Below are 16581 nucleotides of genomic sequence, written 5' to 3' on the forward strand. Positions count from 1 at the left end.
AAATAATGCAGAGTTTGGACTAGTAAATGATTTGAGCTTTAAAATTCATGAGTTCAGGAAAGTAGTCTCCCTAGTGCTTAATAAATGTAATTTGACTTCTGGTGTAGTTGGGGATTGGACTGGATGATTTTTGAAGGTCCCTTCCACCAGTCCAAACCATTCTGTGAACAATGTTTGTTTTTCAGGTAGCTGTGAACTAAGTGCTTTGTAATTTTTTTGGAGACTACTTTAAATTTTTAAAAGGTAAGAATACTTGTGATATTGTGCTTTATTGAAGTTGCTATCAATAAGTTTAAAGTTGTGTCAAGTAGCAACTAGAGCAAGTAATTTATTTTCTATTCTGGTCTTTTCTGCAGATATACAGTTTAATGCTGTAGCCAATTCAATAGACAACAGCTGCATCTGAAAGAGCCTATTGTAAAGACCTGATAAATATTTTAAAACGGATAATGCTGTATCTAAATACAGTGACTAGGGAAGATTTATGTTTGGTGTCTTGTTATAGGAATGTCTAAATGGATTGCCTGTTTAATTTTTTTAAGTTTCTTTTTTTTTTTTTGAACAAAACTTTTCTGCATGGACAAGAACTTTAAAATACCTTGTTGCATGAGTTGTTTTTTTTTAAATGGATGGCATTAAGATTAGTATGTCTATGAAGTATATGAATGTATGTGAAATCTGTAGGATTAGCTGTGTAGTGTTCAACCCATTTTTCTGAGAGGATGATGTTTGAGCAAGGCTTTCTGTTTGTGGCCTTTTGTGACACTTGCATTTATCAGTACTTAGATTTTTATTACATGTGTAACTATTTCTTCAGAATTTTTTTATGGTAGTCAGGACTACAGTCTTGTATGTGAGAAACTAGGTAAAAAAACCCTGGAAGTCTGCCTGGAGTATGTGTTTGCAAAATGAAAAAAAAAAAAAAGAGCCAAAGAGCCAAGGGTCAGTAGAAAGTGTTTGCGGACAGCGATGTACACTACAGAATTCAGATTTCCTGTGTCCAGCAAATTCTTCAGCCGCAGAGATATTCTTACACAGACAATCTTGGCTCCCATCTGTATCATTTCTGTAGTGGTTAAGGTCTGAATCCTGTGGATATCAGCCTAGTTCAGTACCTCTGGGTGAGGTACTTGAAGATTTTTCTGGGATTAGCAGAGCATAGTATGATGTTGTGCATGTTAGCAAAGGATTAGAAGTCAGCTCTCATTCACTGACTCTTGAGTGCTTTGTGTTTCATTTTAAGATTTAATGTAGTTCCTTGAATTTATGTTTCTTTGGAATATTATTTTCTTACGGAAAAAAAGGTCTTTTAAGCTACTGTCTAGGATGTATTAAGGTGCTACATGATTATGTTGTAATACATATGGCAGTAGTCTAGATGCTGAGACTGAATGGGATTACTCGAGCAGTACAAGTCACAGGTTAACAATTCCAGATGAATTCGTGAAGTTAAGGAAATGGACTGTGGATACATGTGGCAATAACCAATTCCTACCAAATTAAAGACTGTATGATTTGTTTAAACTCTCATTTCCTATTTTTAAGAAGTACTCAGGAGGACAGGCTTGCTCTAGCTTCTGGACTTGCGTCTAAGTGTATGGGGGGGTGGTGGTGGTGGTGAAATTGTTGATTTAAAGGCTGGCAATACAGGGTCTGTTTTAGTTTCTTAAAAACTAACAAAACCTTAAAAACCAAAATCCTGAAACCCTGACTGATTCCGTACCTGTGAATTAGAATAATAAAAGCAAAAATGTCTTATGAATGTTCCAAGTCTGTATTGAATTTTTAGGGACACAAAATTTACGTGTGTGTAGAACCACTCATTTAAAGATATAGTTTATTTTTTACTTTATTATGTATATATAAATATAAGGTTCTACAGGCATGCAAAAATGTATGCATGTATGTATAAACTACATATTCTATTAAGTCTGAAGTGTGAAGCCAAAGAATTAAAGTGTCTATATGAACAAACACAAACCTTTAATTTTCCAATCAATCTAAAAATATATCAACTAACTTACATGTTTTCTTTTACTAGAAATGACTACCCCAAACAAGACACCACCTGGCGCTGATCCAAAGCAGTTAGAGAGGACTGGTACTGTTAGAGAAATAGGCTCCCAAGCAGTTTGGTCTCTTTCATCCTGTAAGCCAGGTAAAATCACAACAAATGATGTAAAAAGCTGAATGTTAATTTTTTTTCTTAGAATATATAGTGGCTTATGTTTTTATAAGACAACATACATACAGAGTGTAGCAGCAAAACTGCTGTAGTGTAAGCCATATGGGTAGCCACTACATATAATTTTGGCCTAGTCTATATTTGATGCAGTATGAAAGTTATAACTATATCAGAAATCCTATCACGAGGAAATATCTTATGCTAACAAAACAGATCTCTTAGTAGTTTTATACGAAATTGCTATTTTTACTTGCACAGTAAAAAAAACTAAACCATGTGAGCAAAACCATACCCAACACTGTGTAATTGTTTATGCTTTGTCATTTTGCCTGAATATCTTAGATTTTTAACTTAAACCCATGTAGCTGGGTGACCTAAATGTTCTGTCCAAACTTTGTGTGGACTTTGCTCCCTAAAGTCCTGCAAATAAAGTGAAACTGTCATAAATTGTCCCAAGGTGCACTTAATGATAGCTTTTACCTGCTCGAAGTATCTGAAAATCTGTATTCTTTTGAAGTAGTTGAGTTGCTATTTCAGAAGTATCTGTTGGGAATTGATTCTGGTATCTGGCTTCAGCCTGGAGTCAGCAATCACTTTATGTCATGATATTGTGTTCAGGCTGAATGTCTTTGGTCTGATATTCCGTTATCATACTTGGAGAAAAATATCATATGGTTTATTCACTCGGGAGTGAAGATAATTTTTTATTGCAGATTAAACTTCAGATGCTGAATTAAAGCTGCAGCTAGTGTGGGCAATCAATAAAAGGATGTGATTAGTAAAAGGACAGGTAGTAAGGGAACAGGAAAAATAAAGATTTGGAGTTGTATCTTTAAATGTAACAGCACTGACTTTCAGGAATACTGTTTTTTGTCATCTATTTATTGCTTGTTCTAGCTACTAACTTGAAAAAATAAAAATATTTCAGGAGACTGCTTGAAAAGAATATTTGACTAAAATTTTATAAATCAGTGGTCTCTGCTAAGGATTTTCAGCAGTTAGATTATGGAATAGGTGGAAAAGCCGAATCATTAAGTATTCTTCTATTCGTATGAATTGTTTGAAATTTCAGGACATGTTGAATGGTTTCAAACCCCACTGACTTCAGTAGATCAGAATGTAAAGAGACTCTAGTACTGAGCTTTGACATATTCCCCTGTTGCAGTTTTGTGTCACAGAAGCATAGGCACAACTTGGATATCCAGAAATATTTTGTTATATATTATAACTTAGCATACATACTTCGGTTTGTAACAGCTGAAGAAAAGTTATGTCTGTGATGTCTGCATCACAGAAACGAGACATTCAAGGCTATCACATTTTCTTTTTCTTAGGATTTGGAGTGGATCAGTTGCGAGATGATAATCTAGAAACTTACTGGCAGTCAGATGGATCACAGCCTCATTTGGTGAACATCCAATTTCGGTATTAAAGATTATTCTACATGGGTTAGGGTGTTTTGTATAACTGTTGATTACTGTTCACCAAGATGGGAATTTTGGAAGTGCAAGGATGACTCCTGGGTTAATCCCCTTACCCAACTGGTAAGAAGCCAGTTAGGTAGCATTTGAAAAAAAAGAGATTTTTTTTTTAAAAAATTATGGTTATTAAATGCCCAAATAAGCAAGAAAAAGGAGGAATGCTTAATAGTATGTAATTTGTAACAGTTTTATATTTACCTAGGGTGACATTTTTGTCCTGACTTTGAGGGTAATTTGAAGGGTAGATGCCTATTTTTAAAGTAGTCCTGTGTGACTTAAGAGAAACTTTTTCCCATTTTATTCTGTGTAGAATGCTTTCAGTCCTTTTGTCTTTAACCAAACTCTTAAGATGAGGTTAGATGTTTGTCACATTTTTTATTTGCTTTCTGGAGAACTCCTTGGTACAGTAATAGAGCCCGTATTTGATAAGCTAAACATATGCTTCATCACATACAAGTGCTTATTTGGCATCTTGACCTTTTGTTGTATTTTTTGGTATACTGACACTTCTGAAGGAGACAAAGGAGAACAGTGAAAATCAAGTCCGTGTGCATAATTTAAAGCAACTATACAGTTGAAAAAAAGTTTTTTCCACATTTAGAACAGGGTTTTTATAAATCAGTCGACACACTTCTATTAAGTTTTAGAATGTTTAAATCTGTAGTTATTTCAAACTAGCAACACACCCATCCTGAATATTTTTTGTTATGATGCTTACATAGCTTTTGTTGCTTCTTGCAGAAGAAAAACAACAGTGAAGACGTTATGTATTTATGCAGACTACAAATCTGACGAAAGTTACACTCCGAGCAAAATCTCTGTCAGAGTAGGAAATAATTTTCATAATCTCCAGGAAATCCGGGTAGGTCAATGATGCTCTGCTTTCTGTCTTAAAGATAGTCCACTCTTTAGCACAGCTGATGAAGTGAAATTGGTTTTGGAGGTAAAATATGGCACTGTGCTTGGAGGGAGAAATGGCCAGGTTTATTTTGGTGTTTGCTTTTAGTTTTTATCTTGTAAATTTACTAGGCTGGTTTCTGGTTTTTATCAGGCTTCATTACCTACATGGTTATAAGAGACTTGATATCTAGATCCTGTAATGGAATAGAGTGGGTTTTTCCAGAACAAGGGTGTTGAGAATTGGTTAAAGTTTGGTCTTCCTTAAAATATCTGCAAACCCTATGCATTGCATACATCAAAAGGGAGAGTTAGCTTTTAAATACTTGCATTTTTAGACTTTAGAAAAAAGAAGGCATGAATTCAAATTTTCATGAATGGGTTGCTCAGCTATTCAGTCTCACTAGGAATCAGAATTTAAAACTGCAGGTTTTAGTTCTGCCTGTGTGTGGTGCATAAATATCTTTGGAGTCTGGATTTCATTTTTGGGAAGCTGCATGTACTCTTATGAACTAGTAGCATCTGAATCAAAGCTCACTTTGAGACTCTGGCAGAGATAAATTGGGACACAAGGCCTAATCATCAGTTGTGCAGAGGTTTCTTTGTGTTCTACTGGTTGGAAAATCTTCATATAACTGGGAGTCTGGTACATATTTACTAATAGCTGGTTTTAGCCACTGCTGATGGTGAGGCCTAGAAGAATTGCAACACTTAACTTTTCCAGCATTGTATATAAAGCAAACAAGATACCAATTTAAATTGGAAGTCTAATGTAAAATACGATCAAGTGTGTTCATAAAGGATGTTTTACTTTTAAGTATAGTTTCTAATCTTTTGTAATGCTTTTTTTTTTTTATACTGAGCAGTCACCAAGATGTAGAAATTTTGGAAGGGATGTAGTATTTTTGTTTTTAATAATATGATGCAGTATCCAGTTTCCATTTCTGTAGATACGCTGTTTGATGCTTAAGACTTTGAATGGGACATAGATTTGTAGTGTTTTGTTAATATTTCTGTTTACAAAAGTGTGATAGTTAAAACCAGTATTTTTTTATGGTAGCCAGAAGTTTCTTTGGAACAACTGAGATCAGATTTGCATTGCTTTAACTGTTTAGTTTTGCTAGCCTTTTGGTAAATAGTAAAAGCAGACTTAAAATAATCCATGATCTTTGTAGAAGTCCACCTTGTAAACTAATCGCGTTACTCATGAGCTAGGTATCTTTGCTAATTTTGAGTTACAGAAACCTGATGTTTCAGATTCCTCTGGAGCTCAGCGGCTCCTGGCTGATATATTGGGAAGGTTTAACTTGCCTGCCTTATATGGCAGGTATTACAATAACCCAAGGCTCAGAATGATGAGAAAAGGCAGGTGCTAAATAATGGTTTGAATTTTTGCTTTTGGTATTTTTGTTGTTTTCACTGTTTTTTCAGTGTTTGAAGTCCCAACAAGAGCAACTTATAAGTAAAAGGTTGTAGATGCAGTGGGAATAGAAAGTGTAGTAAACATGTATGCCTCTGTGTTGGTGCTATGTGGCTATATCCTGACCAAGCTTTGTGGTGTTTCTCAAGTTTAGACTTTTATCCTGAATCTTAAAAGAAAGGGTCTTGACTTTTTTTAAGTTGATTTTTTTTTTTTTTTAAATAAATGAATTGTCACATTGCTTTGACTTTCATCGGCTGCAAATTGTCTTTTGATCTCCTTAACTGCATCATGGCAATTTCGGAGCTGCACATTGTGTAACATACCAGAAGTTGGATCTTTTCCTCGTGTGAGGCTACGGGTCTGTTTTCCGAGTGTCCACTAGATGTCATTGTTGTTCTTTATTAGCAGTTTGATTTTTGTGCTTCTCATCTACTCTTCCAATAACTAAATGATTATTCTTTTATAATCAGCATTATATGTATAACTGCAATAACTTAAGTTTCTTATACGGTTGTAAACTTCCACTTTTGAGGGTATATGTGTCATTAAAGATCTATAGAAACAGGAAAATGTATAATAAGTGTATTAGTCTTATACAGTTTCTCAGGCAATATTTCTTTAGCATTTTTTACTAAACACAGGATTCTATACATAATGTATTTAGTTAAAGCCACTTCTAAATGAAAAAAGTTGTATCTTTTATAATATATTAATATGACTAATATGTTTCACGAGAGCAGTAATTCTATGCATACCACATACTCTTGCTTTTTTACTTCAAAGCTAGGATGAAAATAGGGTCGAGTTGCTTAGTAATGTGATATAATACTTTGATGGTATAATATACTAGTGACTAACTTTGTCGCCACTGTAATGTTAAATATTGCTATCAATTTTCATATTTCATAAACTGCTTGATACTCAGAATGTGTTCCTTAAATTTTCCTACAGTCCTGAAACTTTCTCTTTTCTTCAGCTCCCCTGACACATAGGCAGATTATTAAAGCAGTGTGAACTGTTGTGAGCAATTTAGAGAAATCTGCTTAATTATACAATGATTCCATTGGCTATGGGACTGATTAACTGGGTGGAAAATCCAGCTAAATCATTTTATATTTTTCCATGGAACCCTGCCCGGCTCATAGTGTCTAATGAAAGTGCTGTGATGCCTCCATGCATTTTCTTCCTAATGGTCTAATTTTCAAAACAGTGCAATGTGCTGTTAGACTCTGTTTTATCACTTATATAAGATTAGCTTAAGTTTGGGATCTAGTATGTAGACATGTCCTTTTTGGAACTTAAGATGAAATTATTTTCTGAGTAAAAGTGTGTTTTTTTCCTCTGAGAAACAAATAATTTGTACCCCATGCTACGGGTGAGAACAGCTGTCATGATCTGACAGTTTTATTCCCTTGCTCAGCTGGAGGAACTACAGTGAAGATGTATGAGTAAGCTTTCTCCTCTGACCTAAGTGCCTGTTTATCACAACTGTCATGCTTGGAGAGCAAATATTTTCTCATTCTCATTCTCAGAGGTCTCCCACATAATAGTGCAAATAGGTTGGATGGACAAGATAGTCTATAGAGGCCTTTTAGGAACTGCATCTAGACTCTTCAGTATGTGATTGAAGTTGTTAGACTTTCTCATGATATGAAAGTAACTCACCACAAAGGATGCGAGTGAAATGTTGGCTGCAAGAGATCTCTGGTCTCTTCAGATAATGCTCACCTGCTTGTTGCCTTTGTACCTCTCCAAGACATTTAGATCATCAGCAGTTCATCTTGCCGTGGAAAGATTGTCAGTTTATATTTACCTAGTAGTTTCAGTGGCTTCTGCTGTCAGTCTGTAATGTAGCGGGAGGGACTTTACACAGCAAAGCAAGACACCTGTAAACTCTTGTATTTGCCAGTTCTACACCTTTGGATATAAAAGACACTGGGAAGGTGTGGGTCAGACTTTCTGAAAATATCTACTTCTCACATTAGTTCACATCTGAGAAGCCATTGGTCTTCAATCCCAAAATTCAAGTTGCTTTAAGAGGCATAACACCTCTGGAAAGAGACAAAGTCTTATATTCTGCTGTGTTCTGTAGAGGACTCAACAACCAAATGTGACATATATGTCTTGGCTGTAGCTAGGTAAGATGCAACTGGACAGGTATAATTTTTTTTCCTATTCCAGTAGGAGTTAGTTCTTCCAGCATACTTTTTGGACTTCCTCATGATTTTTGATTTGGCGTGTTACATATTTTTCATTAGTTCAGAGACACTGGTAAGCTTTGTGATAGGATCAAACTGTTGCTAGCGCACACTGTAGCTGTGGATACTTTGCTTTTCAAACTGCTTAAGGGTGGGAGTAACCCACGTGGCAGGTAAGATGTATTAATTTTCAGGCCTACAAGGAAACGGTCAGAAATACTCTGCTGAAGGCAGGGAGAGGAAACCTCTGGCTGTGAATGTGCTTTCTTTATGTAGTGGGTCAAATTTGCAAACAGGTCATGGCTTTCTGTAATGCAGGCAAGCAAGGTATTTGCATTTGGTTTCTCTCAGAAGCCGTTCGGTCTGAAGCGATGCTGCAGGAGCACGGTAAGTCCCCTGGTTAACAGCCTGTATAGGCATGCAGTGCTCTATCGCTGGGCAGCGATGGATAGCCTGTACATAGCAAAACCACACTTTCTCACTGGAGGTCCTATGTAGCAGGTTTTGCATCAAAGAATGATGCTAAGTATTAAACATGTCTTTGGAAGAGGTCTGCTTTAACTCAGTTGCTGTACAGGATTTCAACAAGACATGGTTCTGAAGATGATTTTGAAGACTCAGGTGAAAGCCTTGTTATCTTAACACATCTTCAGTGGCGACAGTGCGAGTTCTTTCGTTCAGCTTTTTGTTGTCTTTTGCTGAATTGCTGTCTGTTTTGTTTTCAGTTAGTTGTCGAGCCCTTTTGGTCTTGGTGTTTGGTAGTCACGTGCTCCAGAGCTGTGGCAAGCACAGCAGTGGCCCCGCTGGCGGCGTGACTGAGCACCACGGACAGGGGCACTCCTTCACTGCTCCAAGAGATTCCACACTGGAGCAGAGAGCAAGCAGCCAGAGGAATGCCCAAACTGGGGAGCTTTCTGACAGGTAGTTAAAGAAATCGGACCCTACCGTAATCGTGTCACTCCTACAGTATCCATCCAGTGACTGTAGTGAAGAGGCTGGGCCTTTCTAGTCATTTTTTGAAATCCAACAGCTAGCGATCTCGGCCTGTTTTCTGTATGTGGAGTAAACTTGGATACTGTGGAACAGGGAGATGCTAACTTGTCATAGGACTGTTGCGAGCTAATGAATCAAGAAAATGTACTACTTCTGAGTCTGGCCAAACATCTCTAAGGTGCTTTTTAAACTACTTTCCTCTGAAGATGGAGTACTGAGTTGTTACTTCTTTATTTAGATTCCTGACTAAGCTTCAAGTACTTTGGTTAGAAACCATTCCTCTGTGCTCCTTCTTCAGTACAAGAAAAGATGCATTTCTGTCCCCTAATTATTCCTTGGGTTCAGAATGTCAATTAAAAATACTCAGTCTGCTTTCTGCAGACTACACTTGATGCCAAGAAAAGACAAAGTAAGATTTAGTTTTATAGAATTTCAAACTGTAGTCTTGTCTGTTTCTAGGATGCTCTGCAGGTGAGGCCATCCCATCAGCTTGTTCATTTTAATTGTTATCTTGCTGTTATGCTAGTTGGGTCTGGATTTAGTTCATCAGCATGCAGACAGTACCTGTTCTTTACATCTAACATTTTCCAGTGCTGGCAATCTGTAAAGCGGATTCCACTGCTATTGGTTAGTTATTAGGCCTTGTGATTGATGTCAAGGGTAGGAGTCAAGTTTGGGAAGCAGGGTTATTTCCATTTGACGCAGCTGGTACTCCATATTTCTGCCTTCCAGCAGAGAGGCTATTTTGTGAGTCACCAACTGTGATGTTCACATGACCTCTCTTTACAAAAGAAAGGCTAATTTAATGACATAACATTGCTGTTCCCTGCCAGTGTCAGCATCGCTGTAGATGATATGACCTGCTCATCATTCCTGTGCTTATGGAAATGAACTAATACATGCTTCGAACTGGAAATTGTGAACAGGATTGCAGTTTTGCTGCTTTTTATACCCTGGAATAGTAATACATTGGAACAGAGCTTACTATGCAATTATGAGAACTGCAGTTATGGAAACAACCTTTGGTGTATATAAGATATGTGGGTACAGATAGCAACAGCCACATTAGATCTAGAAGAATTCTGAAGAATGGGAGATTATTTTGGTTCACACATAAAATTGTTAAACATTTTTATCTTGTTCTGAAATGGCATTTTCAGATAAATAAATGTCTCTCCTGTTGGATCTTAGAGGAAAAAGAGGGGAACATTGTTTTTATGCTGTGGCATGTGTTGCATGTAAAAAGATACTTTCTTCTTGTTTTGTATCTCAGCAATCAAAATCAAATCTATGAAGGAACCTTTTCTTGCCACAGAGGGAGTCAATTAGGCAAGAGTACGTTAGAGAGGCCCTAGTATTTTTAATACTGTCAGTCTGACTTTATTTTCTGAAGCAGAGGAAGAGCAATGTGAAAGAAAGTGGCAATAGCTCCACGGAAGGCAGGAACTTGATGAAGTACAGAGCTTTCCTCGAGGGAACTCAAGTATATAGAGGTGAGGAACTGATTGAAGCACAAAATATTACATATATTTAAAAGCCTTGCTTGGAATTATAACCTTTTTAATGATTATTCAATCTAAGTTCCATCATGGAAAAGGAATTAGAAAGTGTGTATTTTTCATGTAAAAGTGAACGAGTTTCTCTCTCCACTGCCAATGAGAAAAGATAACTTAGAATCGATTTGACACTAAACATTATGTTATGCTGTGTAATACCTATTTTGTAGTGAGTGTTTGATTACATGGTTTCATCTCGTTGCTGTGCATGAATTTCCAGTAGGAGGATGTGAAGAGATTTCTTGAAAAGCGTGTTCGTCATATATGTATGCTGTAAAAATCTTTCTGGTATGGATGGCATAAAACTTCAGATGGAAAAAAAAAGTGTGTTATCAATGCAGGAAAACCATCCCCCAACATGATGGGGGAATTTTTAGTCTTTAATGCAAGCTTCCCCTAGTGTATTCTAATTACAGTACTAGAAACAAATTCCAGTCATTTCTCTGGTGGACAGGAGCAGGTTGCAGATAGTGTGTAAGAGCGTGACATACTTGAACTTTTTGTATTAGTATTTTTGTAAAAAGTAGGGTTAGAACTGTGACCTTATACCAAGTATAGAACAGTGTAGGAAACCAACTGCAAATTTAGATGGATGTTTCTCCAACACTCTTTTGAAGCATGGAGAGTGATAATACTGTTGTAGAGTAGTAACAGTACTAATCATCTTGTAGAAAGGTGAAGTGATTTATTTGTAGTCTGTGGAGATGATCTGTGCTGTTGAACCAATATCCCAAGTCAAAGTCCACATTGGGTTGTGTCCAGTTTATACCTGATGGATTGAAACTTTTAATTTTGATGTTCACTGATAGCAGGTTGTGAATGACTGACATTTTTGTTCTGTCTAGAATGGCCTGGTTTGCACTGATGTAATTTATATCTACCTAAAACCAAGGTGAAGCACCGTACACACTTATGTATAAAGCTGCTTCTTCAGTTAAGTCAAAATAAAGCACTCTCCAGTCCTTAAAACCTATTGTTCCCATTTGTGCATCAATTTGTTATACTAACTCAACTTTTCTTGGAACATTTTTCAGAAAAAGTGTTTGTTTTCAGTGGTGCTTTAATATTGATTAAATAGCTTTTAGAGATTTAATATACTGTGTTAATATACTTCTGTGTTCACCAAGTTTATTGCCTATGGAATCCATGTTTCCTTATTGATTATCTCCTGTACTATAGACTTCCCAGATGGTTTCAGGAGGCTTTTCAGTTTTTGTAGTATTTGTGTAATACCCAAAGTAGTAGAATATAGCTGTGAAAGATTTCTGATTTTTCCATTATAGTTTCTTACTTTATTTATATATCTGAAGGATTTGTTCAGAGAATTCTTGAATAATGAATAACAGTGCACACTAGCTGCTTTACCATTCCTAATTAGTAAAAATGAAGACTCTCTTCTTTGCAAGAAGATTTTGTATGAAGGACGAAGGGAGTACATGTATGTTTTAATACAAGTTCTGTGAGACTATGGTCTGTCATTTTTCCTCTTCAGGCATTTTGTCAGTGGCATGGCTGTGCTGCTGACCTACAAAAATTTTAGCTAGAGCTGTAGAATAGTCCTCTTTTTTTAAAAAAAAAAAAAAAAAAAAAAGTTTTTAAACTCTATCAGCTTCTGCAGATAATTTCTTCCCCCCACCCCTGTGCTTCTGGCTTTTGTGAAAGCATTTTATGTAGCCTTTAACCCCTAGTGCTACATATAGCATCTCTGTTTCTTTTAAACCATGACTTTTTTTAATGTCTGGATAGAGCAGAGATGCTGAGCTGTCTCTGACAGCATTACCAAATTTTTGGAGCTCCTAGAGGGATGAATAAAATGTCCCTTGGCTCTTATGAATTTGTCCAAATATGTATATTTAGGTACAATAGATCATATATTTAAAACAGTAGCGCCCCCCCGCTTTTTCTCCCTGATTCAAGTTGTAATCACTTATGTACTATCAGGCTGAGGGAAGAAAAGCACGTTTTTCTTTTACATGCCCTAAATGTAGTGAAAATCCCTGTGGACGGTCGTGTTTACAAGGGAAACTGTCTGCATTCAATTGTGGGTTATAAAAGTGCTTTCTTGAATAAATACACTGAGCTATCGGACAGAACAACCAATAGTTCCTTGGATTAATTGACCTCGTCAGTAGAATAGAAACACTTGCAAATAAAATTCCCATTGCCAGCAAAGTTGCAACTGAAAACCCCTGAAGAAACTGTGTATATCCTCTAACTATCTTGGAATGCAATGATTCAAGCAGCAGACATGTGCAGTGGGGGGGTAGGAAGGGGGAATCATTAACGAAGAAAGTTTTATATCCCAGCATTTTTCAGTGATCTTTTTTGTAGCATGAGGTTATATTCCGAAAATCATTAATTAGCTCACTTGCCATATTCAGAGTTATGTTTCCTAACAATTGCTATTACTTTTACCATATCTCAGGTCCCCTTGTATTATTTGTTTTGCTTTTATTATAATGTACCCTTTTCAGAAAAGGCAAAGATGTTTGGCTAGTAACTGCAGCATGTTGTAATGAGGGTGGAGTATGTTTGTCATTCTACAGCAGTGGCTGACTTACATGAATGCCAGTGTCTATAACCACACATACTGCGGCAGTTTATCTTTTTTAATATATTAAAATTGTGTAACAATAGAAAAGAATCACAGTAAATAACAGAAGATCTGGTCTTCCAATTAAAAGCGTGATGGAACCATTTTTTACTTTACCAATGATGAATCATGGATCTTCTTATTAAAAAAAGGAAAACATTTCACTTCAGAAATAAATCTTCACAAATGAATTAGTCATATATCAGACATTTCCTTTTAAAATGTTGGATAATGTCACACAGGTGGAAGTACTGCTAAAAAAAAAGTGACAGTGCAAGACATAACAGGCTTCACTGTGTGCTATAAAAACATGATTTTATTTTGGTTAGAAAACAAAACAGGAAAAATTGCATTTGGAAAAAAGTTTGAAAAACAGTCTAGCTAGCTGCTAAATAAACTTCAGAGATGAAGGTTTAAAAAAAGCATCAAGATTTGTAAAAGGGGGGGGGGATAGTGTATTTCACCTTAAGTAAGGGACAATGTGTAATAAGGGATTTTGTGGTTTTACAGCTCGGTGCATGTGTTTGAAAGCTGTTCTCTCAGCAACGTGGGTGGCAGGTTATGCTACCATATAATGTATTGTAGTTGGCTCTCCACACTTGTCAGGGTTAGCGTTCAACCATTCGGAAAATTTTCCCATTGTTCTATCATGTGAACCAAGGCTAGTGTTGAATTCCCAATAACCTTCTGCAGGAAAAAGAGGTTTAATTAGAAAGTTTGAAATTTGATTACTTCTGTTATTGTTTTAATATACTTCTCTCTAATTTAGGTGCTTATCTGCAAATGCAATCAAGTTTTTCTCAGAAAGATGAAAAACAAGCTTAACGCTGTCCTGCAGTTGCTTCAACACTTTTAAAAGAAAACTTGTGTACTCAATTCTGTCTTTCTTCAGCATTAACACTCGATTTCCATCTTAAACATGTTTGCTTTAGATGGATCATAGCTTTTGGCAGCTACTGCATTTTTAGCAAATAATACTGTTTCTAGTAAGAGTTGCAGAAAAAAAAAACTTTGTGTGAGGTCCTTTTAAGCTGAACCTTGGGAATGTTATGTTATTTCTGTATTTTCCCTTCTTTTGTGCTTCTTCTCTATTTGTGTCATGGTTATAAATTACATCGTTTGAACTAGGGAATTAAAAACATTTTATTTTGTGATTCCTGTAATTTAAAAAAAGAGAATGTTTGTTTTATGTGTTTTTTTTTTTTTTTTTCTTTTTACCTGTTATTTCAGAGGCTGGCACACAGAGAAATAAGCAATTATGGTATTGAAATTCCATTGTGCCAGCACCTCCAGGGCATAATCCAAAAAACCCAGAAAAATCGCCTGCTGGGTTGTATGCAGTATGCTTGTGTGAACATCAGTGTCTGCTGTTCACACATCATTTTTTACTGAAAGTTCCTGTTGGAATAAAGGTTCTGTGTTTGGAGAGTGCACTGGGATATTTGTTGGTCAATGGTTTTGCAAAATTTGTAGGGATTTCTAATTACAGTTTACGGATGTAGGCTAGCTAGATACTTCTGAAGCATTAATGATTATCTGCAAGAAGTAAGAGAAGCAAGCAGAGATTTGGGATCGGCCACATAAAAAACTGTATCAAAGAGGAGCTCAATGCTCTTCCCTTCGATTAAGCATTCTGCTTGAAGACTCGGCATCGGAGTGAGGAACAGGGTGGGTGGGTGGAGGGGGAGATGATTGCATGAAAGAAGAGACTCAAATACTTAGTTTCCCTACCTCGGTATTTTAACCCCCTTCTCCTCCTTCCCTCCCCTTTTTAATGCAAACATGTTGTCAAGTTGTCATTTTAGAACAGTACAAGTGCATCCGCATTACAGTTTATACTGAGTTTCAGGCTCATCTAGGATGTCTTTGTGGTGCTCAATCAGATCACCCCTCAGTCGATCAGAATTAATTTCAGCTGTAGTTTACAGAACATGTGTAATACTATTCACTTGCAAGCCGTAGCATGTAGCAACATCTAATTTCTCATTTGTTTTTAATCTCCCCGCACTTGAGCGTATTGTTGGAGACCCTGATAGGCAAACTGTTTAATGCAGGGACAGATGATTACAGTTTCTAGTCTTTTGCTAGATTTATAAAAGCTGAGAGAAAAGGAAATTATTCTAAATCAGATTATAAGGTTCAAGCTAGGTAAAGTGTGATAGTTTACTTTGATACTTAAGATAATTATCTATTTATCTGACTGAGTAAACACTGCTAAAGTCCTTCTACTAGTATTGCCAGTGGCAAGTGATGTCAGTGCATGCTTGCCAGTAGAGAAATCATGCTTTTGGTTCTCTCTCTAAAAAAAGTATTAGATTGACTTCACTTGTGGGTTTTTTTGGTTCCTGCACCCCTCAACTGTGGTTAAGATCATGTCGTATGACCACAGAACTATATATACATATGCCTTTTTCCTTTGGCATAGTAATTGCAAAAATGTATGTCTCTGCTTACTTTATCAGTATGGCAATGGGCTAGTTCTTAGCTATACATTATGAATTTCTGTTTCAGATTAAAGGAGAATGCTTTTCCACTCGGGTGTGGTCTTCTATGTTAAACAGCAAATTACTTAAAAGTTTATATTGCTGGTTTTGTAACTTCTTGCAAACAAATGTGCTACAGTCCATTGAAGAAATTAGGTCAACAGGTTTTGGGCACAGAATTTTTTTTTTTTTGATCATGGACAAGGGGAGTGCCTGCACTCTGGATTTCCTTATAGTGTTAATTGCTGTAACAACATCATGCATCTCTTATAGTTCTCCTTTCTTGTGAAGATTTGAAGGGAAGCGTTTGGTAACAATTTTAATTGCGTGTATCTCCAAGGGGAATTTGCTGTGTGGATTGTCAGTTAGGATTTTTCTTGGATGTTTGAAGAGGCTCCTGATCACATAAGACTTCAAGGTCTGAGCTAAGGAAAGTTGAAAATCTTTTTCTTTGTTTGCCTGCTGTATCACTTATTGGCTTTTGGGGAAGTGCAGGGGGGAAGTGATGAGTATTCTGGGAGGAATCCAGACACCTGACTTTACCAGTTATTTAGCAGAGCAGGGAGGTAGGTGCCATTGAAGAAACTGTCTGGGCCAAGGGACTTTTCTTTAATCTCTAAAGAGCAGTATGCTAGGGACAAAGTCTTGGAGAAGAGCTTTCTGATCTCAGCAGACCTGTATTTGAAAAGGAAATGATGTTTTTCTATGATAAAATTCCTGGATACTGCATGGAAACTGTTTAATAGAGGGCTGTTTACTTACCTCCTCTCCT

At 36.5% G+C, this 16581-nt stretch overlaps 1 protein-coding gene across 7 annotated transcripts in view; it reads left to right on the top strand.

The window, feature by feature from the left end:
* The window catches only part of ANAPC10 (anaphase promoting complex subunit 10), a 66235-nt gene that overhangs the window by 4764 nt on the left and 44890 nt on the right, over window positions 1–16581 (top strand). For 6 of the 7 annotated variants that reach the window (XM_074905003.1, XM_074905004.1, XM_074905005.1 and 3 more), the window contains exons 2-4: window positions 2042–2158; window positions 3520–3610; window positions 4408–4528. In XM_074905003.1, the coding sequence (XP_074761104.1) occupies window positions 2044–2158; window positions 3520–3610; window positions 4408–4528 (327 nt within the window). In that variant the 5' untranslated portion in view covers window positions 2042–2043. Of the gene's footprint in view, window positions 1–2035; window positions 2159–3519; window positions 3611–4407; window positions 4529–16581 lie in introns of all 7 variants that reach the window. The other variant, XM_074905009.1, reaches the window with a different exon arrangement.

Source organism: Athene noctua, chromosome 4 (genome assembly GCF_965140245.1).
Source record: "Athene noctua chromosome 4, bAthNoc1.hap1.1, whole genome shotgun sequence".
NCBI lineage: Eukaryota > Metazoa > Chordata > Aves > Strigiformes > Strigidae > Athene > Athene noctua.